This window comes from Trematomus bernacchii, unplaced genomic scaffold, assembly GCF_902827165.1.
Source record: "Trematomus bernacchii unplaced genomic scaffold, fTreBer1.1, whole genome shotgun sequence".
NCBI lineage: Eukaryota > Metazoa > Chordata > Actinopteri > Perciformes > Nototheniidae > Trematomus > Trematomus bernacchii.
Window position 1 is genome coordinate 1,656,934 of NW_022987792.1, and position 25,974 is coordinate 1,682,907.

General features: G+C 41.7%; 3 protein-coding genes and 1 pseudogene across 3 annotated transcripts; 2 read left to right on the plus strand and 2 right to left on the minus strand.

The window, feature by feature from the left end:
* LOC117497704 overlaps positions 1-23,049 on the minus strand; it is a 45,742-nt pseudogene extending 22,693 nt beyond the window's left edge.
* On the plus strand, positions 8,297-16,614 carry LOC117497720. Its single transcript, XM_034149725.1, has 2 exons — positions 8,297-8,932; positions 14,870-16,614. The coding sequence occupies exons 1-2, from the start codon at positions 8,298-8,300 to the stop codon at positions 16,464-16,466; spliced, it is 2,232 nt and encodes a 743-aa protein (XP_034005616.1). The 5' UTR covers position 8,297; the 3' UTR covers positions 16,467-16,614.
* On the plus strand, positions 10,074-11,709 carry LOC117497723. Its single transcript, XM_034149727.1, has 3 exons — positions 10,074-10,541; positions 10,840-10,974; positions 11,241-11,709. Exons 1-3 carry the CDS (start codon positions 10,181-10,183, stop codon positions 11,567-11,569), a joined length of 825 nt encoding a protein of 274 aa, XP_034005618.1. The 5' UTR covers positions 10,074-10,180; the 3' UTR covers positions 11,570-11,709.
* On the minus strand, positions 13,209-14,736 carry LOC117497721 (protein ANTAGONIST OF LIKE HETEROCHROMATIN PROTEIN 1-like). Its single transcript, XM_034149726.1, has 2 exons — positions 14,432-14,736; positions 13,209-14,295 (listed from the first exon to the last, which is right to left on the minus strand). Exons 1-2 carry the CDS (start codon positions 14,651-14,653, stop codon positions 13,228-13,230), a joined length of 1,290 nt encoding a protein of 429 aa, XP_034005617.1. The 5' UTR covers positions 14,654-14,736; the 3' UTR covers positions 13,209-13,227.
* Positions 23,050-25,974: the final 2,925 nt, after the last annotated feature.

The window sequence follows — 25,974 nt, forward strand, 5'->3', positions numbered from 1 at the left end:
GTGTTAGATCGCTACGCCAGCTATAATGTAATTACGTTTCGCGACTGACCGGCAAATCACCCGGAGTATACTGTCAATAGGTATTTTGTGTGTGAATGCAGACATTCTCCTGCTATGAGATACATGTATGCAAGGCCATCTGCTGATATTAGAGTTGATATATGGAAACTCTAGCAACTTAGTTAGCACTGTGTCAATGGCTTAGCAGTCCAACACAGTTTACACATTTAAACAGTCTTGTTTGATAAATACACAAATAACAATGCAAACTTACAGGTTGTATACCCAGATCTTCCCCTGCTCCAAACGGTCCAAACAAGCTGTGCATATCCGGCCTCAAACTGGGCAATGTTTTGGAAGCTTTCGTCTGTGAAATGCCGGTTCTTCGAACCTCTGGAGGAGGAACACGACGCTGCTGGTGTGGCCATAGCTCTTCGGGATTGGTCCATTTCGTTCCGGGTACCGCATGACATCATGCGGTACCCGGAAGAATCAAATGGGCAGTGACGTATCTCCAACGAGGCGTTTTGGGGAGGTATTTTCTGTGTTAGAGTTTTACTCGCTACAGGGTGTACTTTGAGGGTTTTGACTCTGCACACCGTTTACATGCATAAAAACCTTCATAACACACAAGGGGACGGGTAATAACTGGAAAAGCATGACATGGGAGCTTTAAGGACTAACGTTTATAATAAATACATTTGTATTGATTTTAAGATCTTTTCATACAATCATACGTATTGGGATCATTTGTATTAATGTGGACCGGAGGGAGAGGGTGACGAGCATAAGTTTCACTTTCCTTTTTTATTTCAATTCCAACTTTGGTCATGAAGAATATGTTTCTCTGTTGTCCACGTTCATAAAGCATAAAACAACAGCATCAGAGCACGGTGCAGAGTCTCTAGATGAGTTTACAGTAGTCCCTCGTAGTCCCTTATTAAACATCCATGTTGTAGTCCGCTGTATAGAAAACTGTAGTTTCCCCACAGCAGCAGGCGCACATTTATGACCTCCGCTGGCGCATCATAAACACGTCAGATAGTGAAAGTGCAGTCGGATTCTCTAAAGTACCGCAGTCTCTTCTCCTAAATCCTTTTGAATTCTCCTAGTATCCACTATCCCTTAACCCCATGACGTTTCACTCCGAGGTCAAGGGATAGACGATAGGGTTAGAATTTAGGAGCTGTTTTTTTTGGAGTATTCGAACGCAACCCTGGTCTTGCCGGGACTCGAACTGGTGACCTTCCAGTTGCCAAGCCAAGTCCCTATCGACTTCGCCACCACCGCCACGGGTCTCTGCATTTGACCCATCCTAGTGTTAGGAGCAGTGTGCTGCCGTGTCCGGCGCCCGGGGAGCAGTGTAGGGAACCCTGCTTTGCTCAGGGACACCTCTGTAGCACTTGGTCTTTCCAGGACTTGAACTGGTGACCTTCCAGTTGCCAAGCCAAGTCCCTATGGACTTCGCCACCTAGATCAAACCACCATTCTTTTTTTTATGTTTCTGAGTATCGAATGCTACGGGACCTATAGAAAAAGGAAAAACCCCAAAAAGCAGAATAGGGCCCTTTTGTACCTTTGGGGTCGTGGGTCGTGGGGGTGTTGAGGCTTTCTTCCCCTCCTCCTCCTCCAGGCCCATGTGTAGTCGAGCGTACCCCCCCTCAGCGATGGAGCGCTGCCTCAGCCTCCTCCTGGTGGGCTCGTCTGACTCCAGTCTCTCTCCGTTGTTCTCATCGTCCTCCAGCGTATCTTCCTCCTCCAGCGGCACCACCTCCTCCACCTCCTCCAACACGTCCTCCTTCTTCACTTTAGCCGGACGTCCTCTCTTTCGTTTCTGTGGTGTCGGCGTCGCTGCTTCTTCTTCTTCTTCCACCTGAGGAGGCGCCGAATTAAGTTAAGCAGGTTTCTTTTAAAATGTTACACACAATATATCCAGCTCAAAAGACACTGCATCCCTAATTGCTAGGCGACTTGTACTTATGAGGTGGAAGCAGGAGGCGTCTGCCACTCATGTCCAGTGGGTGACGGAGCTTATGAAGTTTCTACACATGGAGAAAATAAAGTGTACTTTGGACGGCTCCACAACCATTTTGAACGTACATGGACAGTTTGAAACTGTCTACTCTTCCCTAACTGATTCATCATTTTTTATTTTTTAACTGAATTAGAACACAGACTACTATAGTCAACCATGACTAACATTTATCTCAAACTTTGTATGTGGTTGTTGTTGTTGTGGTTAGTTTTTTGTGCTGTGATTTCAACCATCTGTTTGTCTATCATTTTAAATGTTTTTGTACTATTAATCTTGTCTTATTCTGTAGGGGGGGGGGGGGGGGGATTAAAAAAATGGACAACATGGACAACTTGCACACCTGTTTTTTTTTGTCTTTGACACTGCATGTGTTGATTTATTTTAGAAATGCGTGTATGGTAGAATATTGTAGTTTGATGTAGAATGTTTTATTAGAAGAAACACGATAAAGACATTCTTATGTACTTCAGGGCTGATGGTATGGACGCAGATTTTGTGTTTGTTAAAGGTGGGGTAGGTAATTCACTTCAGAAACACTTTTTGTTATATTCCATGGAATGCTCTTAACATCCCGATAGCAATGAATACATTAAATGCTTTGACAATAAATACATCAAAAAATGTCATCAGTGGAAGCCGTGGCGCTGTAAAAAGCACGACCAATCATCTGAGCCGGCCCGGCTAAAATAACTGGATGGCCTACCTGCCTGTCAGCCTTCCATCTGTGCACAAACTTATCTCGTGCCCTCATTGGTCATGTGCGCGTTCGTGTGTGTTGGAGGAGGGGCTCTGTGAGGAAGTCTGAAGGAAGGGGCAGATTTTCTTCGGCTGCGTATTTTCAAATTCTAGCGCACTCGAGCTGGTTTCTCCATTCTTACCTACCCTACCTAACAGGGTGTCGGGCCAGGTTGGCGATGTTGGCCATGACGCAGAAGTTGAAGGTGAGCATGGAGGTGTAGGCGAAGTCCAGAAGAGGCAGGAAGCTGGCTTTAGTGAAACCTGCAGAGAGAAGGAAGAGGAAGGTGAGAACGGAGAAAATGTTTGATCAAAAATAAGTCTCTATCAAAAGGTTCAGCTTCATATGTCTGTAGTTATATATTATGATATTATAACCCTAAAAAGAGATTCCCAAGTCAGCTTTCAATGCTTCCAAACTGGAAATGTTGACGTTGTTGATAAGAAGGTTATGTTGTCTTGATGGAGCGACCAGGAAGTGCAGATACAAATAGGGTGTTTTGTTGGTTTAACACTTAATGAATTTAATATATACAGGGTATATGCAGGAATCCTGAAGTCAAATGTAATCCCTTTTAAGACCTTTTTTAAGACCCTTTCCATACATTTTAAGACCTCATCGCCACTTGGAGTTCTAACCGGTTACATTGGCGACACACTTTACCTCACATTTACTATATACAGTATTGATTGTCCTTCCTCCTTATCTTCCAACCATTTGGACGCAGACTTGCATTTCCCCATAACGATGTTGTTTAACAACCGGCGTAAACGGACCTTTGCGCGCTATCAAGCAGTGAGCGTGCGATGTCCTGTTCAGATGACGTCAAACCCAACGGGATGCCATAAATAAACTACACAGAATCACACTACACACCTACGCAATGATTACATTCAGGCACACTGTAGAATACAACCTCTTTGGACAATTTATATACTTATTGAAAACAAGCTACAAAATGTAATACCTTGGAAAATGCCGTTTAATACTTTTTAATAGGGCTGTGCGATTATGGCAAAAATCATAATCACGATTATTTTGGTCAATAATTGATATCACGATTATTAAATACGATTATTCATTGACTTTGAAAACATCCATTTATTGAACTTTAAAACAAATACAAATAATAATTTGAACAGTGTCTTTTTAACTGTTGATTACCCTGAACGTATAATTCAACTGAAAAACCAATAAAAAAATGATACATTTGTATTAACATTTAAATAAATAATATCTAAATAATAAATACCAATATACAAGATCAATAAATATTTTGGAGCGCACTTCAACAAGCTACTAAACATATGTAAATATGATAAATACAAATAAATTAGACTAAAATGAATTAGATCAAATATGTTGCAGTGCAGTCACAACCTAGCAAAGCAAAATAATTGTTTTATTCGATTATGTTGTTTTCGTAATTGTGGCAGGCCAAAATCGTAATTGCGATTAAAATACGATTAATTGCACAGCCCTACTTTGTAATAGCCTTCATTTTCGCTAAATTGATTTATCAACTTTTAATACATTTTAAGACCCCGCGTACACCCTGTATATAGGTTAAGAGCCAAAATAAATTATATTTATAGTTTATTGAAACGTAGGTAGGTAGGTAGGTAGGTAGGTAGGTAGGTAGGTAGGTAGGTAGGTAGGTAGGTAGGTAGGTAGGTAGGTAGGTAGGTAGGTAGGTAGGTAGGTAGGTAGGTACTGTTAAGGAATAATTCTTCTAGATATCTAACCTTTTACTCTGACATGTGTTATTTCCTTTAAGGAAAGGCCTTGGTGCCATATGTGTTGTTGTCCCCAGTGTGAGACCGGTCAACTTGACTGGCACGTAGGGTAATTGTTGTGAGAACACTGAGGCACTTCTTTATCGGTGTTTGTGGGCTCTCGGATGTGAAATCCTTGAGGCCATGAGCGTTGGACGCAGGTGATTCAGTGTTTAGTCTACTCCTTCAGAGATGTTGATTTCTCTCTGTGAACCTGTTAAAAGGTCTAGCATAGAGAGAGGTTCTTCAGAATTGACGTGGCAACTCTACCGTGAAGTCGGAACCTCTGACTCTTTGATTTGTGATGTGAATCCTCCGGCCGAATACTCTGAATAAACCCATCAGTGTTTGACATCAAAGCTCCAACTCTCACCGTGTCTCCTTCCTGAGTCGGTGACTCCATGCATTACTACACAGAAGTTTCCTCCACAAATTGGCGTTGTCGGCAGGATACCAACAGATCTTCAGAGACTGGTAAGTGTGATTTCAAATCTACATTTGGACATTGCCTTACCAGAATCTGTGATTGACGGTATCCTAAAATTATCTGTGAAGCTAAGCGGCTGCGTTTCGTTTTGGTTAATGAACATTTGGGGCTAGTAACCCCAGGGGATCATCCAGGGACTCTGTCCTGGCTGGTTCCCTCTGTGTGTGATGCTCGGACGTATGTGCCGTGCAGGCATACACGGAGATGTTTAAAAAAAACCTTAATGAGGGCAGCAGTAAAGTGGAACTTCTGTGTGAAATCAAAATAGAGATTTGTAATGAACAAATCGCCGAGATTCCGGGGGTTTCAGCGGCCAACACTATCAGTTAACTAAAGCAGCCAGAGATATTACCCCCAGCGCCTCTAAAAAAAACACGGCTCCAGCTGCGGCTCCGGGTGTGTGTGTCCTCTGTGTGTGCTGCTCGGGGCATGTGTTCCGCACAGGCAGTCGCAGGGATGCAAAATACCTCCCCGTATCTGCATGGGCTGGTGAAGTGAACTCAGAGGGAGAAAATCACAGCTTTTGTCTATAGCTTTAACTCACACAAATATAGTTTAACATTCTTTATTAAACTGCTTCAAATGATTTCTCGTATCAACCAATTGGTCTCCAGAGACATTACTAAAATTATAATAGTTGTTAAACTACTGACAAGTTTTCTGAAACCGAGCTTATGAACAAAAGAGTAAAGGTCGCTGGTTAAGCCAGGATCAATATATTTGTTGACGTTTTCATTACAGTGTGCATAATAAATGTGTTAAATGAATTGAGCAATTCTTTAAAAAGTTTAATGTTGCAATCTCTTTACAATAAGTAATTACAGTTAACAAAGAAGTAGAGGTTGTTTTCCAAGGGCCTCTCCTTCACAGCCCTACACTTTAAATCATGAGACTTTCAAATCATAACAGACAGAGATCGGTATCACTTTGTGTTGCAAGCCAAATCCATGTAAAGGTTCTACTTGAGCCCAATTTAAATACCATAAAGAAAGTATTGAACCCAGCTCAAGCTAAATGTCAAATGTATTTAATTAATGTACAAGTGTTTTGATTTATTTAAAATGTTCCAGTCTAGCTTCTTTCGAGTTCAGTCTAAGCAACAAATTGTTTCTCATAACATTCTCACTGCTGTCCCAAATGTTTTAACCTTGGGCAGACAAGCTGTTCACACACACACACACACACACACACACACACACACACACACACACAACACACACACACACACACACACACACACACACACACACACACACACACACACACACACACACACACACACACACACACACACACACACACACACACACCCACACTTTGGATAAGTAGTCACCTTATCCACATTGTAAATTGTTGCCTTCTTTAAAGTTATTAGTAATTTAAGATTAATTATTAAATTAAATGTGGTCCATAAGATAAAATAAATAAAATAACTTTGACTTGATCATTTTGTTCACAACATTAGACCTGTCCTCTAATCTCTACTAGAATAAGATAAGTGTGCATGTTTGGATGTTTTAACACTCCTGTAATGTACCTAATCTTGATATCCTTTTCATTACAGAGCTGGGAAAATGGTGTATTGATTAGATTCTGATCCGTGCACGTCCAATTTTGACTGACTTTAGTTCTAATGTTAATGTTAATTTGACTTCAACCCATAAGTAATTATTTAAATTAACTCTAAATGTCACATGATGATGGATTAGTGTTCCACATTTCTTCCACTAATTTGTTTTACAATTAGGCTAAAGGTAAAGAGAGACATTGATGACCTTGTGTCCCTTTTGTTAGTACGTGGTTCCATTTTGTCTATGGCCTTGGACGGCTTCACTAAAAGTCACCCAGTTCTGCCCTGCTGCAGTCCGGCTGAGTGCAGTCACAGAGATGCTATGGCTGCTCTACATGACATTAATGGTCTGGTCTGAATGGACACCATTTCCTGCTCCGAGAGAATGACACTCCTCAAACTGAACATTACAGCTGTTGATACTGTCTCACATGGGTCTGCTCCCCCCCACTGAGCCATGAACTGAAAGCATGACATCTGCTATGAACACTTGGAAGCCTCCCTGTCACACCAGCACCAACCCTTGGGTCAGTCAGATGAGACTAACGGCTTCACTTAGGGCATTTGGTTCAGATACATGACTCTCGTTACCGCAGAGTGGGTTGTTTTTAAGGCTATTCATACTGCTATGCAGAGGACGCCTGTAAGTGGGCGAGCTGGTAAAAGCCCCTACTATTGTTCAAATAGGCCTAATGTCAGGGGTCTCTTAATGTCTAGTTCTACATGTATTCACATTATATAGACAATGTTTCCACCTGGTAAAACTAAAGGCTGCACAAAACTCAGGCTACAATACAACCATTCTGTTCTGCTCTAACGATTCAATGTATAGATTCTACATCAAAACAATTAGCTTTTATTGTTTCCAATGATAACGTCACCTTAAGTGGAGGAATGCAAACCTGTTTTCAAATGTAAGGTTTTGATTTTGTTTGACATTTCTCAGTAATGACACCCTCAGACACCCAATATCATTCATGCTATGCCTTCAGTAATAACTCAGATGTTAAAGGGATGAAACTTTTCCTCCCAAATCAGATAAGCTTTGTTTTTCAACAAATGTATCAATTTCCTGCATAATATATGTTTCTCACAATGGTTTTTTGTAAGCTGCACACAGGTGATACTGAGTCTTCTCGATTAATAGATTATAAACTATACCATGTTTAAATAGACTCCTAAGTTATTATTTCATATGTAAGAAAAGGGAGGGAAGAGTCAATTATATTGAGTAATTGATTTTATATTGGGTAATTTATTTCTCAAACCTATGTTTTATGGAAGAGACTAAATATTTCTGATAAACTAATATGTTATCAAAAGGTAAATGGTGAATTAATATACATTTAGAATCATTGAGAAGGGGTTATATCCACAGGGACAAGCTCACCTTTAACTTACAATAACATTTCTCTGCTATGGACTGATGAGTATATGATTCTTGCATGTTCAATGACTAACTATGTGAAATATCTAACCAATATGTTGAGAAGGTTTCACAGGCAGGTGGCTGACAGGCTCCCTCAGCCTGGAGAGGAGCCCACACACCCTTTTCAGATCGGAGATAATGTGCTAATCAAGTCTCTTGAAAAAGATGTTTTGTCTCCCAGGTGGAAAGGTCCTTTCCAGGTGTTAATAGTGACTAGAACAGCCTTAAAAGTCCAAGGTAGGACAGAGTGGATCCACACTTCACGATGCCGTCTGTCTCCTCCACCGGTCAGTGGGGAGGGTCAGGGTGTAGGCGTGTGAAGGCGGTCCTCATACTCCTTGTACTGCTATACCTGGCCAAGGAAGCCCTGCTGGACGACGCTGAGGCAATCCCAACGACAGGTGGCGAGGGCTCTCGCCACTCAGAGGGAGAGTATAAGGTGCTCTTATCTAAGGGCACAGACAGGTTGTTTTCGAGCACCACACAAACATTCAGTATGGTGCGAGAGAGAAAAAGAGTGAGAAGAAGGAGGAAAGTGGGCCCCGAGAGAAGGCTTCTCTCTCTTCCTGCTCTTTTCAGTGCCAAACCCCTTTTCATCCCCAAGAGAGGGTCACAGAATATTTCCTTTGAATGTCCGACTACAAAATGTAACTCAAATGACTGTGTTGTTGTGTTTCCTGTGTTTTTAAGCAAAGGCTTGTGGGCGTGGAACGTCTATCCAGAGACGGGGTACCAGCGGGTCTCACAGCGGATGGTAAGAATAACACTCAACACTGTTGCAAATGTGCCCCCAGAAATGTGGTGTTTCACTAAGGAACAATTAAAGGATGATCCCATGTGTACCACATGGACACCAAATTACAAAGATCCCAGTGCAGGGGTCACTAGATGTTCATTTAGGCGCCGTTTACACGAGGAGAAAACTGCTTGTATCTGCATAGTTTCGCGTGCGTATAGCCCTATTATTTACACGAGGCCGATAGAAACTGACCCCACAAACAATAACGGGTCCCAAGGTGGATAGATTTGCAAACGAAACGCTCTGGGGGGTCAACCGAGTCCGTGTAATCACCTCTATACGAATATTTCCTGAAAAAATAACGATAGCCCCGCCTCTCCTGCTCACTGCTGTACTAGCAACTATCAAAAATAGCTGTGTTAATTAAACGCACAAGGGGTTCTTGAATGAAATAATATTATAAAAGGCAAACCAGAATTGTTAACGCCCAATATACTCCTTAAACAAAATAAACAGAGTCAGATTTCATGCATTGATCCATTATATTGACAAAGGTGCATCTCACCCGGTGTTTGTAGAGAATATCTCTCTTTCTGAGCCGTCCTCTCGATGCAATATCCACAGAGACGTGCTTCTTGGTTTCTTTCAGTTAACTTCCCCGTTGCATTTATCCATATGCTGAGGAAATTACTATATCCCGCTGAATACCAGCAATCGCCACACACACTGACTTCCTCCTGTCAGTAGCTACTGCTAGTGCTACTGCTACTGACCATGCTACAGATATTAGTGCAAAAATATACAGCTCCTCTACCACAACCATCAGCAACAACAGATTCGGTTTCTTTCAGTTTCAGTTTCAGGGCTTAAACAGAAGGGTAGCCATGGCAACATTGCTGCGGGGCTGCTCCAGGCTGCTCTTCTTCGTGGCTTTTGGTGTATTTTGGCGGAAGTTACAGCGCCACTTACAGTCCCAGCATATGTACTACAGCGTTTCCAGCGGCCTCGTTTAAACAGACACGTTAAATGAAACAAATGCATGTGAACGGAAGACTTTTTTGAATACGCATACTGTGCATAAACGCAAACGGTCCCGTGTGAGCGGGGCCTTATGCCGCGTTTCCACTACAGCCCGCAGCCCGGTTTAAGAGGGCTGTGACGTCAGCGGCCCGTTTGTGGTTGCGTTTCCACTTGGCCTAGTACCGGCAGGCTGGTCCTAATTCACAGTTTTTCTGGCCTCATAAAATCGTGGGGCCAGGGCCAGAGGCAACCGGGCTGAGTTTGTGACGTCAACGCTCTCGGCTGCTGATTGGTCGGAGAGAATCGTCACAATCGTGCGCGAGATAATCCCTAGCGTCGCATATATATATAGCGATGCTTGCAGCATTTTTGTCAACAGAGGATTAACAATGGCAAAGAAAAGCACACCATGGTCGGTCGAGGAAGTCACGACGTTCCTCCATTACATATCTGATGAAAAGATCCAGCGGGAGCTCGACGGGATGACTCGAAATATTAAAGTATTTCAGGAGGTGTCTACACTAATGGCCACAAGCGGGTACTCCAGGACTGTCGTGCAGTGTAGGGAAAAACTTAAAAAGCTTAAGGGTGAATATCGCTTGGTGAAGGACAACAACAACACCAGTGGGGCCGCTAGGAAAAACTGGAAGTGTTTCGACCTCATGAACAGCATTTACGGCCATAGACCGGCTAGCGTTGGGAGGGAGGGAGGCCTCGACTCAGCAACAGCGTTACTGGAGTCTATGAATGGTAAGTTTTTGCTAACGCTCTGTTATTTTCTTGGAACCTTTGTGTCCCTATCTGTTCTAAAGCTCACTTCTAACAAATAAGTCTATTTTATCCTTACATTTATGTTCGACAACCCATGGTTTTATGGAGCCCCGAAGGCTAGCTAGCTAAGGCAGATAGCATTAGCTAGAGCTAGTGTTTGCTAACACCACATGTGCCATTGTTTACGTTCAGTTTGTCTTTTCTATAGTTGTTGTTGCTATTTATAGTATTGTGCTGCAGTAGTTTGTGGAATTAACAAGTCATGTTTCTGTTCTAGATGATTACGTTTTGAATAACGAGGATGAACCAACACCGTCCGGTGCATCGATATCATCCATATCTACAGCACAAACTCCAGCTCGAGCACAGACACCAACGCCGAGTGCCAGCTCGACACCGCGTGTGGTTCTAGGTAAGAAATAGGCTGGAATTGTGACTTTTAAAATAAAATGTAGACCATCCATCGTCAGTAGTAAAATAAGCTGTACCACTGTGTGCGAATGCTTAGTTACAAGTAAAGTAACTAGCTAGTAAGCAGCTAGTATATAGGGCCAGAACTTTCTTTAATTCATCCTTACTGTTCTGTTTATACATTTTATTCTTATATCCTTGTGTGACCTGTACCTGTGTTTCTTCATTGTTATTGCTAATTATTTATATTATTATCTTGTCACCCAGGCAAGAGGAGACGAGAGGAACTGGAACTGCAACTGGCCCAGCAGAAGGAACACCAGGAGCAGAACCTGGCCCAGCAGGAGAAGAACCTGGCCCAGCAGGAGAAGAGCCATGCCCAGCAGGAGAAGATCCATGCCGAGCTGAGGGAAGACCGGGCCCTGCAGGCTCAGTACATGAACCAGTCCCTGGTGGAGGCGAGGGAGGCGAGGCTGTTGGAAGCCACCTTGAGAAGGGAGGAGATGGCTCGCGTAGAGAGCTTTAATGCATCCTTCATGCGCACTATTTGCCAGGTGCTAGGGGGAACGTCCGCTCAGTCTCCTCCGCCTCTGTGAACCAATAACCTATGGCTGTAGTTTCTTGTATATTTTTTATCTGTAATACAATACAATCATTTTTTTTTTTTGTATAATGCCATGCCTTTTTTATGCTGCTGCAAGAAAACACTTTGTGTTCAATAAAGTGACTTATCTTATTGCTTGTTGATAAATAATTGCACCCAACAGCGATCACACAGAAAGATGGCATCATCTAGGCGTCCCTCGTCAGTCAGAAATATCATGTTTGTTTGTTTGTAGCCTTTATTTATCCAGGTTAAAAAAATCCCATTGAGATCAACGATCTCTTTTACAAGGGAGACCTGCGGTACATTGAGTTACACATATAAAAACAAACAGAAAACAAGAGGACATCACAACATAATTACAGGGGTATACATTAGCATCTATTTACATTTGCAGGTATCCAATAACATTTCATCCAGCCGTGCTTTAAAACGATGCAAGGGAATCAAAATGCTCAGTTTCAATGTTTTTTGCATGGTGTTCCAAGCCAGAGGAGCAGCGCACATAAAAGCTTTAGTACCTAAAACAGTCCTAGCACTTGGCACATGTAATAAAAACACATCCTGTGATCTCAGGCAATAGCTACTTGCCACTCTGTGAGATCAAGGAGCAGATATAAGAAGGTAGTTTACCCAGCATGGCTTTGTAGATGAACATGTACCAATGACTGAGCCTCCGAACAGTAAGTGAAGGCAGACCTGCCTTGGCATACAGGGTACAGTGATGAGTAAGTGCTTTACAGTTAGTAACACATCTCAGAGCGCTGTGACAGGCGGCATCTAACCTTTCCAGGCAATGGGCAGGTGCATTCATATAGATCAGATCACCATAGTCTAGCACAGGTAAAAAGGTCACAGAGCCTTTTCCTGGCTTCAAAAGAGAAACAGGACTTGTTTCTGAAAAAGAAACCTAGTCTAACCCTCAGCTTTTTAAGCAGATTAGTGACGTGAAGTTTAAAAGTAAGACAATCATCAAGCCAGATACCAAGGTATTTATAATAGCTAACCACTTGGAGTACTTGTCCTTGCATAGTCACAATATCCAAAGCAGTCTCTGGAGTCTTTTTAGCTTTAGAAAAGAGCATTACCTTGGTTTTCTCAACATTTAAAAGAAGCTTTAGTTCAGAGAGCCGAGTCTGAATAATGTTAAAAACAGCCTGTAATTTAATGTTAAAAACAGCCTGTAATTTAACAACAGCCTCCTTAATGGAGGGACCTGCACAGTACATCACGGTGTCATCCGCATAAAAATGCAAAGTAGCTTCATCCACATTACATATTTTGTAATGGTATTATGAATACATGTAGTAAAAATTACTCAATTGTAATACCCTCGTTGTGCTAGACTCATACATTGCTTATATATTTAAAAGAGAACAAAATAAACTATAACTACACTGTAGCTATGTTCGTATGACAAAATACAAAACCTTGAAGCTGAATATAGTTCTGTGTTTTACACTGTTGTATTTATGTTTATAGTTTGCTTAGATTATTATTATTTTTATGGGGCAGTAAATACTGGTGCTTGAAATTCAAATATTTACTAAATAGTCAATTCTGATAACATTTCTTGGGTTTAAATAATTTGACAAACACATGTATGTGAAACATTCTTTTTTTATTTATGTTCAATACCATACAATGACTTTATGGATTCAGGTAGCGCATCAGACCCTCTCGTATGTCCCTGCCCTCCTCCTCTGCACCTTGTGCCACTGCTACCCCTGGCTCTGCTGCTGCTGGTGCATCCCACCCATCATCATAGGTCTCTCCATGACTCTCGCAGAGGTTATGCAGAGCACAGCATGTCAGCACCATTGATTTAACAAGTTTCACATCACAGTCATTTCTTTTCATGAGGCAACGCCACCTTCCCTTCAGTCTACCAAAAGCGTTTTCAACCACTACCCGTACTCTGCAAATCTTCTTGTTGTATGTCACATGTTCTTCTGTTAGCCGTCCAGTGTCAGCGAAGGGTTTTATGAGCCAGTTTTGCAAGGGATAGGCATTGTCTCCCAGGATGTAATAGCCAGCATTCACCCCACCAATGTTCCTGGTGCAAGCTGGAAAGTAGTTGCCACGACTGGCCAACTCCCACAATGTGGACAGTCTCAAAACCCGAGCGTCATGCATGCTCCCAGGCATTCCTGCAAACACATTCCAGAAATGTCCCTTACCATCAACAACTCCTTGAAGGATGATGGAGTGCCAGCCTTTACGGTTGAAATAGTCACAGTGGTATTCCTGTGGTGCCAAGATGGGTATGTGTGATCCATCAATAGCACCTACACACTGAGGGAGCCCCCACCTGTTCTCAGTGTAGGCAGCCATTTCTGCAAATTTCTCCCGGTCTGGTGAACGAATTAGTTCCGGTACTAACAACGTCTCTGCAGCAGCACAGAAGTCTTGCACACACCGGCACACAGTTGTCTTGCTCACTCCGAAAAGATGTCCTATGCTTCTGTAGTCACAGCCGGTAGCAAGCTTCCACAGTGCGATGGCCACTCTCTTCTTAAAAGGTATACACACGCGGAATGATGTGTCCTGTTTCTCCATCGCTGGCCGCAGTTTGTTGCACAGGTAGACGTAGGTTTCTTCAGACATCCTGAAGTTCTCCACCCACTGAGTGTGTGTGAAAGATGGAACAATCACATTCCACCACTCGGTAGCTCGGTCGACCATCCAAACGCATGGTCTAGGGCGGCGAAGTAACTTCTGAAATACACAAACAAAAGCATACATATTTTAATACGTAAAAGTGGTAGCTACAATTAATTAAATACTTGAAATTCTTTGGTCGTATGGGGAGCGTGAGCCTAAACACATTGCTAGTTAGCGAACGTTAGCTTACCAAGTAGCATTGTAGTCTCGAAGAAGTATTGGTAGCAGTAGTAGTAGTAGTAGTAGTTAGAGTCCTCCAGTAGTCTCTGCGGGCTGCCAGAACTCTCGCGTCAGCTGCCTCTATACCTCGTCTTGCTACAAGTCGCCTCTTTCGAGTCATCTCTTGACTATTTGTTGTGATAAAGAACCACACAGCAAGCAACAAGCCAACGATCTTCTCAACATCCTCCATTGTTGTGTGTTGTGTCGCTTTGTCGCATTGAAGATGACGTCACGGCAGTTTTAAGCAGCGTCGCTCCGCCTACACTGCGTTACTATAGATACTGACCCGGTTCCTAAACTGTAATGGAAACGCGCCACAAAGTGAGCTGGTCCTAACGAGGCCGGGCGCGGCCAAAGGAGGCCGAGCGGGGCCGAGCGAGGCTGTGTAGTGGAAACGCGGCATTAGTGAACCAGGTTCAGATGTAATTAAGTCACCAGAGAGTGATGTAGACTCTTCAAAAAATGCCTTAATTACTCCACCTAAACAAACTCAAACCAATTCCGCAATGAGTTTAATGTTAGACTATGCACATGAACGCAAGGTTAGCAACTGTTGGCTGTGCCAGAACATGCCAGAATCCATGTACTCTCCCATGTTCAGCCCAATTCCTTTCACAAAAGCTGACTACAGTTTAGTCACCTGGAGTGATATAGCATCCCGAATTAGCAAGGATGCAGATGATTGTTACACCCCTTCCTACCCCATAGACTTTGAGCAACCTTTAAAGTACAATGGCTTAATCTCGCTCATTGTTGACACAGTAAATAAAGACTACCTGCCAGACGGTTTCAAACGGTTGAGGGTTCTAAAACTTATATATGTGAAGAAATACGTTGAACTAGCTTTTGAATACAGATTCCAATTAGCTCTAGTCCAGACTAATTGCTCAGCCACTTCCACAAGTCCAACATGTTCACCTCAACCGCACACACCATCTTTGTTGGTTGAAGCCTTGGTAGCAGTTGTACCCTGGTTTGGCGTCCGTACAGTGGACTCAGTGAAAGTTAAAATACATGACTGTTCACTGCCATTACCCTTAGGTAAATCCCCTACACGTGACTGTTCCGTTTATGTTCCCCCAGTTGTGGTGCATGAGTGGAAGAATGTGTCCATCTGCTTCCAGAGCGGAGGAGGGTTTTCACCCTCTAACGATGTGGGCCACAGCGACTGTAACACCGTAGTAAAGATCAAGTTAACCAGAACTCCCCTTCCAGAGAGGGTTTACTTGGTTTGTGGGAACAGAGCCTACGGTTGCATGCCTTATGATACTTTTGATGGCACCTGTTATCTAGCCTATCTAATCCCTTTGATCCGTAAAGTAGAGACTGAGGAGATTGCAGCAATATTCCCTGCCCTACACAGAACTCGTAGAACCATCACAACAGGTCAGCGGCTGGCTAGCGCATTTCTGCCCTGGTACGGTATTTATGTTTCCCAGCAGGAAATTATAGCTCTCTCCAAGGTTGTGGAGAAGCACCTTAATGTGTCCAACACAGCCATGTTAGCTGAACACAAAGAACTGCAGGAAGTTAGAACAGTGGCATTACAGAATCGCATGGCACTGGATCTTCTACTAGCAGCACAGGGGGGTACATGCAAGGTGATTGGATCTGAGTGTTGTTCTTTCATCTCTGATGCCACACCTGAGGTCATGGATATGGCTCATGATACTGCTAGGGGAATAAAAGAATTGCACGAAACTCATGGGTTTGCATTTGGGGATTTAACTGGAACATTTGGGTCATGGGGAGGGGGGATTGTAAAATTCATTGTTACCATTTCAGTGTTTATCCTAGGTGTGCTAATCCTGATAATATGCCTAGTCACTGTAGTTAAACTAGTCCTGCGAAAGATTACCAAAGTCGCCCTCCAGGCCCCACAGAGACTAGTGGGGTACACTACCGTTGATGACACCGTGATGATGTACGACGCCGAGCTTCCAGACCCGTGGGTCGCTGCCGTGGTTTCCGAACCATGGGTTCCCCCTTACAATGACCAATGAATTAAAATTGATGCTTAGATTAAAGAAAAGATATTTTGACTTTTCCCTTTCAGGTTGTTACACTACACGACAAATATCTGATTTTTCCTTTTCAGATTTTGAACACTGTATTTGATTAAAATGAATGTATTGATTTTTTCTAAGACTAAGTGCCTTACTCTTGACTAAAGCGTAATGAAGTAAACGTAAAGTAATCCAAAAATTGAGGACACTGCAACTTTGCCGATTACAGATTGATCAAATCACCACTGTGAATTGTATACCTTAGCTGGATCTCTTATGATCCTAAGTTTTAAATGCTTTTGACTAGTGATTGCCTTAAAGCAAATCTTTAAGCTGTTTCTGGTTTTGATTTTATAGTTTGATAAATGACATTAACTAATGGTTTAAATGATAAAAGATATTAGTTTAAAACAAATATTTTGCTATTATGTATCTGTGTTTTATGCGTGTTCATTATTATGCTTTTGACAAAAGATGCTCCAAACACTGATGAGAGATCATTGTTCCTATTATGATTGCCTGTATCAATCATTGTGATTGAATGTTTCAATCTTACTCTACTTTGTGATGTAATTGAATGTAAGGTGAGACCACACTCGAATCTGAAGACGCCTATTGATTTAAGTATTGACCAGAATTATTAGACTAATGTTTTAAGCAGTGGCGGCCGGTCCATAGGGGCGCTAGGGGCGCCGCCCCACCTCTTCCCATATTGAAAAAAAAAAAAAATAATAATAATTAAAATTAAAATTAAAAAAAATATATATGTTTAAAAAAATATATATGTTTTTATTTTTATTTTTAATGAACAAGGTAAATATTATATAATTGGTATCAGTAAAATGTATAATCTACAATAAAATCTCGTTTAAAATTGTGTTACGATGTCTAAAGTTACTGATAAGTCACATGTTTCCTGCCTGGCCTTGCCCATGCACCTTCTCTCGTCTGGGCGCTAAGAGAGGAGCCTTCAACCAGTGCAGCAGCAGCCACCAGCAGCTGACTGTTGCTATCTGTAACGTGTAAACTATGCCGCGAAAATATAATTTCAGCCAATCAGCGTCGTCAAAGATGACGGTCACCGGGCGCCAATGTCAGCGCCCAGTGCAGTCTGTGAGTAGTTTGGACAGTGACTCGTATCCGGTTGACGCAGTAGTTGATGAGGATGGCTTCGTGTGCAGGTGGAGTCTCCGGACCTCGGTCCCCGGCTAATTCTGTTCAAGAGCTAATCTCCAATCCTTTCGAAAGGAGAAGTTTGGCAGATAAATTGTTGCTTAAAGACCTTGCACCGGACCAACCCGATTTGAATATATCGCAGCAATCTCGTGAAAAAGACAACATTTATACACGAGGCTTAGTAGCTGGTACACAAGAAAGGCTTGGCTAGCTGGATGCAAACAGGTAAATGCTGTCTTTTGTTTCCCATGCTTGGATATCACTTTATATGTAGAGAGGAGGTTTCCCATGGTTGTTAGAAGTTTATTAATAAGTGGGCATTTATCACAGAAGTGATTGTTCTGTCTCCACGTTTGTTGCATTGTCTGTGATGTATTTTCCAACGGTTATAGCTCCTGTTCTGTCCCAGCAACACTACACGGTTTGCAGCTCCACCACATTTTTGGTTTATCTTCGGTGTCGCTTAAAATCTGCTTCCCATCGGACTAAAACCTCCACGTAATCTGAAGACAGATACTTGAAGTTATTTAAACCTTTTGCAAACTTTATGTTCTTTCTTGCTCTAGCCTTTCCAGTTACATTGTACATAACACATATATTATCATTATGCTAACTGGTTGTTCGTGTTAGACGATGTAGCTTTTTCATTTCTGAGTTATTGCTATATGTAAATAAGCCTGTTTGTAAATAATCCTCAGAGAAACAAAGAAAAAACACAATTTATGACATTTTGTGCTGTGGTTATTTTTTTTAAATTGCATTTATTCACAGTTCAGTTTGAAATGCTGTAGTGACTTGTATTGAACCACTTAAATATTTATAATTAATGCTACTGAAAAGATGCTATTAATTTTATATCTCACATGCAGTTCACTGTAAAGCTACTTGGTGAAGGTGTTGGTTCATAAAACATGAACAGTTTTAAGAAAGAAAAAAACAGACCAGTTCTGAGAACACAAATTCCTGGTAAAGTAGTAGATGTTAGATGTCCACACTGAAGATTATGGAGGTATTGATCAGTCTTCTCATATTTTTAAGCCTCGATTTCTCCTTTCCCCCCCCCTCTAACATCACCAGAAGTCATCATTTAAGGGGTCATTTCTCGAAAAAAAATTCCGGGGGGGAAACCCCCGGACCCCCCGGGTAGGTCACTTACGGTACGTCAAGAGCCCCACCAAAAAAAAAGACCACCGGCCGCCACTGGTTTTAAGGTTATCAAAAATGATAAAAAGAGAGGAACTGTTAAGGAATAATTCTTCTAGATATCTAACCTTTTACTCTGACATGTGTTATCTCCTTTAAGGAAAGGCCTTGGTGCCATATGTGTTGTTGTCCCCAGTGTGAGACCGGTCAACTTGACTGGCACGTAGGGTAATTGTTGTGGGAACACTGAAGCATTTCTTTATCGGTGTTTGTGGGCTCTAGGATGTGAAATCCTTGAGGCCATGAGCGTCGGACGCAGGTGATTCAGTGTTTAGTCTACTCCTTCAGAGATGTTGATTTCTCTCTGTGAACCTGTTAAAAGGTCTAGCATAGAGAGAGGCTCTTCAGAATTGACGTGGCAACTCTACCGTGTGGTCAGAACCTCTGACTCTTTGGTTTGTGATGTGAATCCTCCGGCCGAATACTCTGAATAAACCCATCAGTGTTTGACATCAAAGCTCCAACTCTCACCGTGTGTCCTTCCTGAGTCGGTCGGTCGGTCGGTCGGTCGGTCGGTCGGTCGGTCGGTCGGTCGGTCGGTCGGTAGGTAGGTAGGTAGGTAGGTAGGTAGTTAGGGTTAGGGTTAGGGTTAGGGTTAGGGGATCCAAAGTGTCAGCGCACTATCTCACTCAGCCACAGCCTTCACAGCAACATAATGCTTTGCTACGATACGACAAAGACAACATTTCTCACCGGACAGGTCGACCACGGCCTCGTGTGTGGACGCGGCTCCCTTCTCGAAGAAGAGCTCGTTGAAGTATTCGCTGCAGGCGGCGAGGACGGCTTTGTGCGCTCGGTACTCGTCTCCCTCGATGAGCAGCGTGATGTCACAGAACTGGTTAGTGAGGCGCTGCTGGTTCAGTTTGTCCAGCATCGTCTGGCTGTGTTTGGGCAGGAACTGATTCACCTCGCCCTTACTGTCCACCTGGGAAACACACACATTAAAACACCTTCAAAATCTAATCAACACATGTCAACAATAATAACCGGTCATCAATGTTAACCATATAAACCTAGTCCCATTGCTAATGTATTTACAGTAATTACAACCATCTATTATGTGAGCAAAGATACAATTGTATACAAAAACAAACAAAAAAAGTATTTGGAGCATATTTTCTGCTGCTGCTGTAATTTTAACATTGTCCTCGTTATATTTTCTTTTGATGTTCACTTTTTTTACATCACCTTCGCTCAAGATAACTGCTTATTGACCACAGAGAACAAAGGTTTAATGATGCCATGTTTATAATATATGTTGTATCATCATCACTGGTCATCAATACATCTGCTTAATCCACATATCTAAATAGTAATATGTAACTATAGTATTTATTCTAATTTAAACTCTTTCATTTGACTTGTTTTTCCACCTTATTCTGATTTATATGTATATATTTTCTTTCTCCTGTAACTTACTTGCACCATATATGTCTAATGCACTATTTTAAAGTGGTACCAAACAGATCATGCATTTTAGCCATGCCTCATTTTGCTCAATTTGACAATTTCTAGCTCTGTTTTTGCAAGGGCAGATTCAGTGAGAACAGCACCACCTACAGGCCTGGCATATGTACTACAGCGTCTCCAGCGCTTTCGAACGGCAATGGCCGTGGCTGTCTCCTCCTGATTGGTGGAGAGTTGGCCCAATAGCCGTAGCGCCACCGTCCTGACGTCAGGACAGTGTTCAAATCTGGATCAGTTTTTATCAGATCCGTTGCAGCCCCTTTTTTAGAGATTTGGGTATGGAGGAAAATAGAGAGGGTTGTGTTTTCTGACACTTGGTGAGTTCCCTGGAACACCGGGGACACATATTCATGTATAAAAGACGTACAAAAGTGCATTTTGCATGATAGGTCCCCTTTAAGTATTTTTCTTGTTGTGTAGAGTATATTGTATGTTGCATTGTGAGAGAAGCCAGATAGTAATATGAAAATAAAAGCTTGAATATTTGACTGACATGCCTTAATTATTATGTTGGTTTTTATGGATCCATTAGTCGATTTATAAAAGAAAACTAATATTATTTTAATCACATTGTCATATCATTTGACACAGTTAGCTCAGGTTGCTTCTAAACCAAGCTCAATTTGAAAAAAGGCTACATTTATTTAGCTTTAATTTTTATTATTTAACAAGATCCCATCTTTGTAATTATCTGGACTTAAACAAAAAGGTAAATAGGTGAAACTTACAAAGACGAGTTCCTGTTTGGCCGTCACTTTGTGTCTCTGTTGAGAAGACGGGTCAGCGAAGACTAAGCTATCTCCCTCTTCTTCCTCCTCTTCCTCCTCCGCCTCATCGTTAGCGTTGGTGGTCGTTCTGCGTCGCGCCGGTCGGGCGAAAAGTCGATTTCCAGCGCCATCATCTGAGCTGCGTCTGTTGAGACACTCCGGACACTCTCTGATGACGTCCTTCACCTGCTTCAGGATACCTGAGAGAACAGAGATACAGGAGGGGTCATCCACAACCAAACAATCCCGGGATGTATTTACATGTGAGGCACTGGGGCTAGTTTTGTTTAAACAAGTTAATAAATAATACCCATTCCTATTTATTTGTGTAAGTTCCATTATTATCTGGCAACGTGACAACCGTATATTGAATATTTACACTTATTGTGTTCCTCACCTCTCCACCAGTAGCACTAAATAGTCTCAACAATACTTATTAATATATATTTTTCTTTTAAGTGCTTATCTCTTTTCCTTCATGCAATGATTTTGGATGATGAAATAGTTTCCAATACATTTTATTCCTAAAGAAACACCAAAAACAACTTTATTTTAGGATTTTGAACAAACACACTCAGCGGATGACTTGAGCAGCTCAGCACAATGATATTCTTATTCAAGTATAAAAACCTATAATAATTATAATTTTATGAGCCTTTTATTGTAAGACAAGATGAGATAAGATGTATTGATCCCCATAGGGAGATGCAGGTGTTGCAGCAACTGAAGAGAGAACTACAGGGATAATAAGAATACACATATACAAAAAATAAGAATAAACATGTAGTAACCGTATGAATAGAAATAACAAAAACACTCATCAGGTGAATGTACACATATGATATAGATAGGTTGAATATCTGTAAAAGTGCAGGTACCAGTGCCGGTGAAATGTGTATGTGCATACAGTGCAAATATTAATATTCAGTGCAGGTTATTGTGGATTTTAATATAATGTCAATCAAACTACTTTGTTAATAAACTAATTTAAAAAAGTTCCAAAATAAATACTTAAATTAATAAATACTTAAATAAAACCTCATGTTAACACCAATTTTCCAAGCAGATTTAACCGCATTTAAGTGGCTATTTCTTCCTCACCTCTCCACCAGTACTTCTGTGAGATGGAGTCCCAGGTGAGCTGCTGGTTCAGGTGTTCCCCGCCCTCAGAGGCAACATGCTCCGCGGTGATGAGCTCCCTCCTCCGGCCGTCCTGCAGCACCACCTCCAGCTCCGTGAAGTCATTCTGTCCCTTCAGCCGCCTCTGGTAGAACAAAGTCCCGCTGCGGACCACGTAGCATGTCGCTGCTGTTAAAAAATTGAACTGTTGAAACAACATCAAACATTCAACTGCTACTCAGTAGTATGTATCTAATACCTAATATATATATATCATTCCAATAACTTGTATATAGACTCATACTGCACTATTCCACATCATAACTTTATTTCATTTTTATAACTATTATTATTTTTGTATTGCTCATGCTCTTATTGTTATTATGTTATGTTATTATGTTGCATTGTTGGAGAAGCCTGTGACATAAGATTTTCAACTGCATAATTACTCTGTAGCTATGTCAGATTGACAATAAAGAACCTTGAACCTTGAACCTTGATCTTTCTCTTGGTGTTCCCGGGGGTCCCTGCCGCGTAGGGCTCCCTCTCATCGGTCAGATAGCGGATGATGGCCCGGTAGCTCTCTTCGCTCGACATGTCGTAACCAGACACCAGCGCTTTTTAGTTTTTTACACTCAAATCCGGGGGTTCTGCCGCCCACCTCGGCTTGTAAAATTGTGATTTGATTTTTTAGATAGTAGATAACGGGAAATATTAACGCTGGGATAAAATTTCACATTGTTTTCTTTAAGACGGAACTGCAGTTCTCGATCGTCAGGGTAGACTTGCTGCCCGAACAGACAAAATGGCTGCTGCACAACCGGATGTTGCGTGTGTGGTGTGGCGGAAGCAGGTTATGAATGTCTTCCGCCACAAGATGGCGCCGTGTGCAAACTTATAACTGAACACAACATCGACTTTTATCAAACATTTGACTGTAATATACATGTGACAGATATAAACCAACTGATGTAATACACATCATAATGATAATAGTTTTTATTATTATAATTGTTATTATCATTATTGTAAGTTAAAATACCTTACTTTAAATGTGTTTTAATTATGACATCTCTTTTACTTTACGTTAGTTTAATACTATATAAATGAGTATTTTAATGACAAACTGACGGATACAGTATAAACCTTAATAAAGGTAGTTAATCAGATAAATATTATTATTATTATTAATTATATTTTACCTGTAATTTGATTCCCTGCGCCAGTTCAGTCGCCAGACCCCCATCCAGGATTAAAGGTCCGTTATTATCACTCATATAAAGTCTGAGACCAGCAGAGGAACCCATTACAACTTTATTTAAGAGTCCCTGAAGTTATAACCTAGACTTCTACCTTTGTATTGTTTATTTTAATCTAATGCCTACTTCACAAAACACAGTTATGAGGGAGAAATACTCGACGAGACTTTGGCCCAATCCCAAACCACTCCCTCGACCCTACCCCTCCGTGGCGGAGTGAACTCCGTCTGTAGCCACACTCGCAGCTCAACGAGGCTCCCTCCTGTCAGATGGAGGGAGTAAATACAGCGGCAAGCTTTGGGACAAACTCCCCTCTCTCCGGCAGAAACAGGAAATGCCGTAACTGTATGTAACAACGGTTTCAAATCAGCATCTCTTAGACAAAAAATGTAAATTAAGAACTCAAATAAAACTCCAAACATCTTTCATTGTGTTACTTTTTTGTAAAGCTCTTTTAGTTTTAAACCTGATGTTTATAAGCTTCTTAGTTTTTGCAACAGTCTGTAAATATACACAACTTTATAATAAAATGCACACATTTACCTTTTTCTAGACCAAACACAGGTATGATCCTAAGTTAAAAAAATATGAGGTTATCATGAGGTTGTTAACATCGCAATTTATCAGTAGATGTTTGCTGGAACTACTTGTAAACAGCGTGTTTCCTGACGGACACACACAGCGTGACTCCGGTCAGGTAGAGACCAGTCTCAAGTCAGCACCGATGCAGACTCGCTGTTTGAGGGCTTGATAGCCCACTCCCCCTCCACACCTCTCCACACTCGTTGGTTTGGAACAGCACTTAATGTGGCGGGCCCTCCGCGCGAACGCGCAAACGGAGGGGTAGTGTGTAGGGGTAGGGTGTAGGGCGTGGTTTGGGATTGGGCCTTTGACTGTTATTTTTGTCCCGGGTACAATAAACAGGTCAAATGGTGCGTTTAAAGACCATCGGAATTTCAAAGATTGTTGTGATTAGGTGCTCCACAACAGCACCATTTTTTTATTTCTCATGTATTGTTTATTTTAATTATTTAATACTCTGTATATTTCTATCTGTTGCCTAGTGCAATTGTATATTGTAGAGTATTTAAATATATTCAGTATTTTCTTTATATTGTGTATTATTTAGATGTATTTTCTATTGTAATGTTGTATTGCTGTTCATGTACATTATTTGTTTTATTATCGTTGTATCTTATACTCTCTTTTAAATAGTTTCACTTCATGTGTAATGCGTGACAACCCTGCTGCTGTGACAATGTAATTACCCAATTTACTATATATTTGTAAAATGACCCAATCTTTTGTAAAGCATACATAGTCATTTTCTCACAATAAACAAAAAAGTTTGATCTTGAAGTGAAATAGTAGACCTTCAGCATGTGTTACATATTAACAGATTCAACCGTAAACTAAAGACAGAGAAACAGTAAAAATGCTTTTCAACATTTATTGATAACAATATAAGAGGTTGATACCATGCAGTTTTTGGTGGAGATGTTAATCGTCCAATCCGTTGCATGGTAAGCGGGAAAAACCGGAGTGAACCCGGAGAAAACCCAAAATGATAAAACCCACCAACACAAATATTTTTGGGAAAACACCGGAGCGACCCCCGAGTAAATCCCAAAATGATGAAACCCACCCACACATATTTACCACCCTAACTTAAGATCCCACCCTACAATAGACCCCACATTTCCTTAACCCCCTTTAAAGACCCCACATTTCAATAACTCCCATTAAAGACCCCACATTTCAATAACCCCCTTTAAAGAATCCACACGGGCTGCGTCTGAAAGGCTTGCAGATGGCCTTGCCTACAGAGCGGAAGAATTTGCAGACGGCTCCAAGCTTCTTTGGTTGACGCATCAGGCGAGCTTTGAAAATGGACGCGATGCAATTTTCTTCTGACGATCCTTCCATGTTGAAGATCACGAGCACGGACTCTGCGCTGCCACAGATCCTGACCAGGTCTTTGTAAACCACCTTGTCGAGGGTCTGAAAGGTGTCCGGGGTTACTGTGAAGCTTTCCCCCTCGACTTTGGCCCACACTTTCTCCAACAAGCTCTCAACGATGCCGACTGCGTTTCCAATGTAGTGGTTCACCTTTGCGTTTTTGAAAAGCCGTGTGACCACTTTCTGAACCAGAACCCTGACTTCCATTTTGGCTTTCGATGACACTGACACTGGGGCTTCTTCTGTGATTGTTGGTCGCGCCTCAATGTCCTCGAAAGCCGATATTATCCTTTTAGTTTGTGTGACAGCCTCCTTGTTCACAAACCACCCGAACACTGCTAAGAAGGGACGCACTTGCCTCGTTATTGCAGATTTCACAGCCTCTGGGGGTGGGGCAACTAATATTTCCGTAACTCCTGGGGTTAACTCAGGAATCGTCATTTCTCTCGTGGTGTGAGTGTAGAGGAGTTCTTTGAGAACCATTTCGAACACATGGTTCTTGCGGAGGGAAATGTCTTTCATTCTCTGATTAACACAAACTTCGTTGCAATCGTG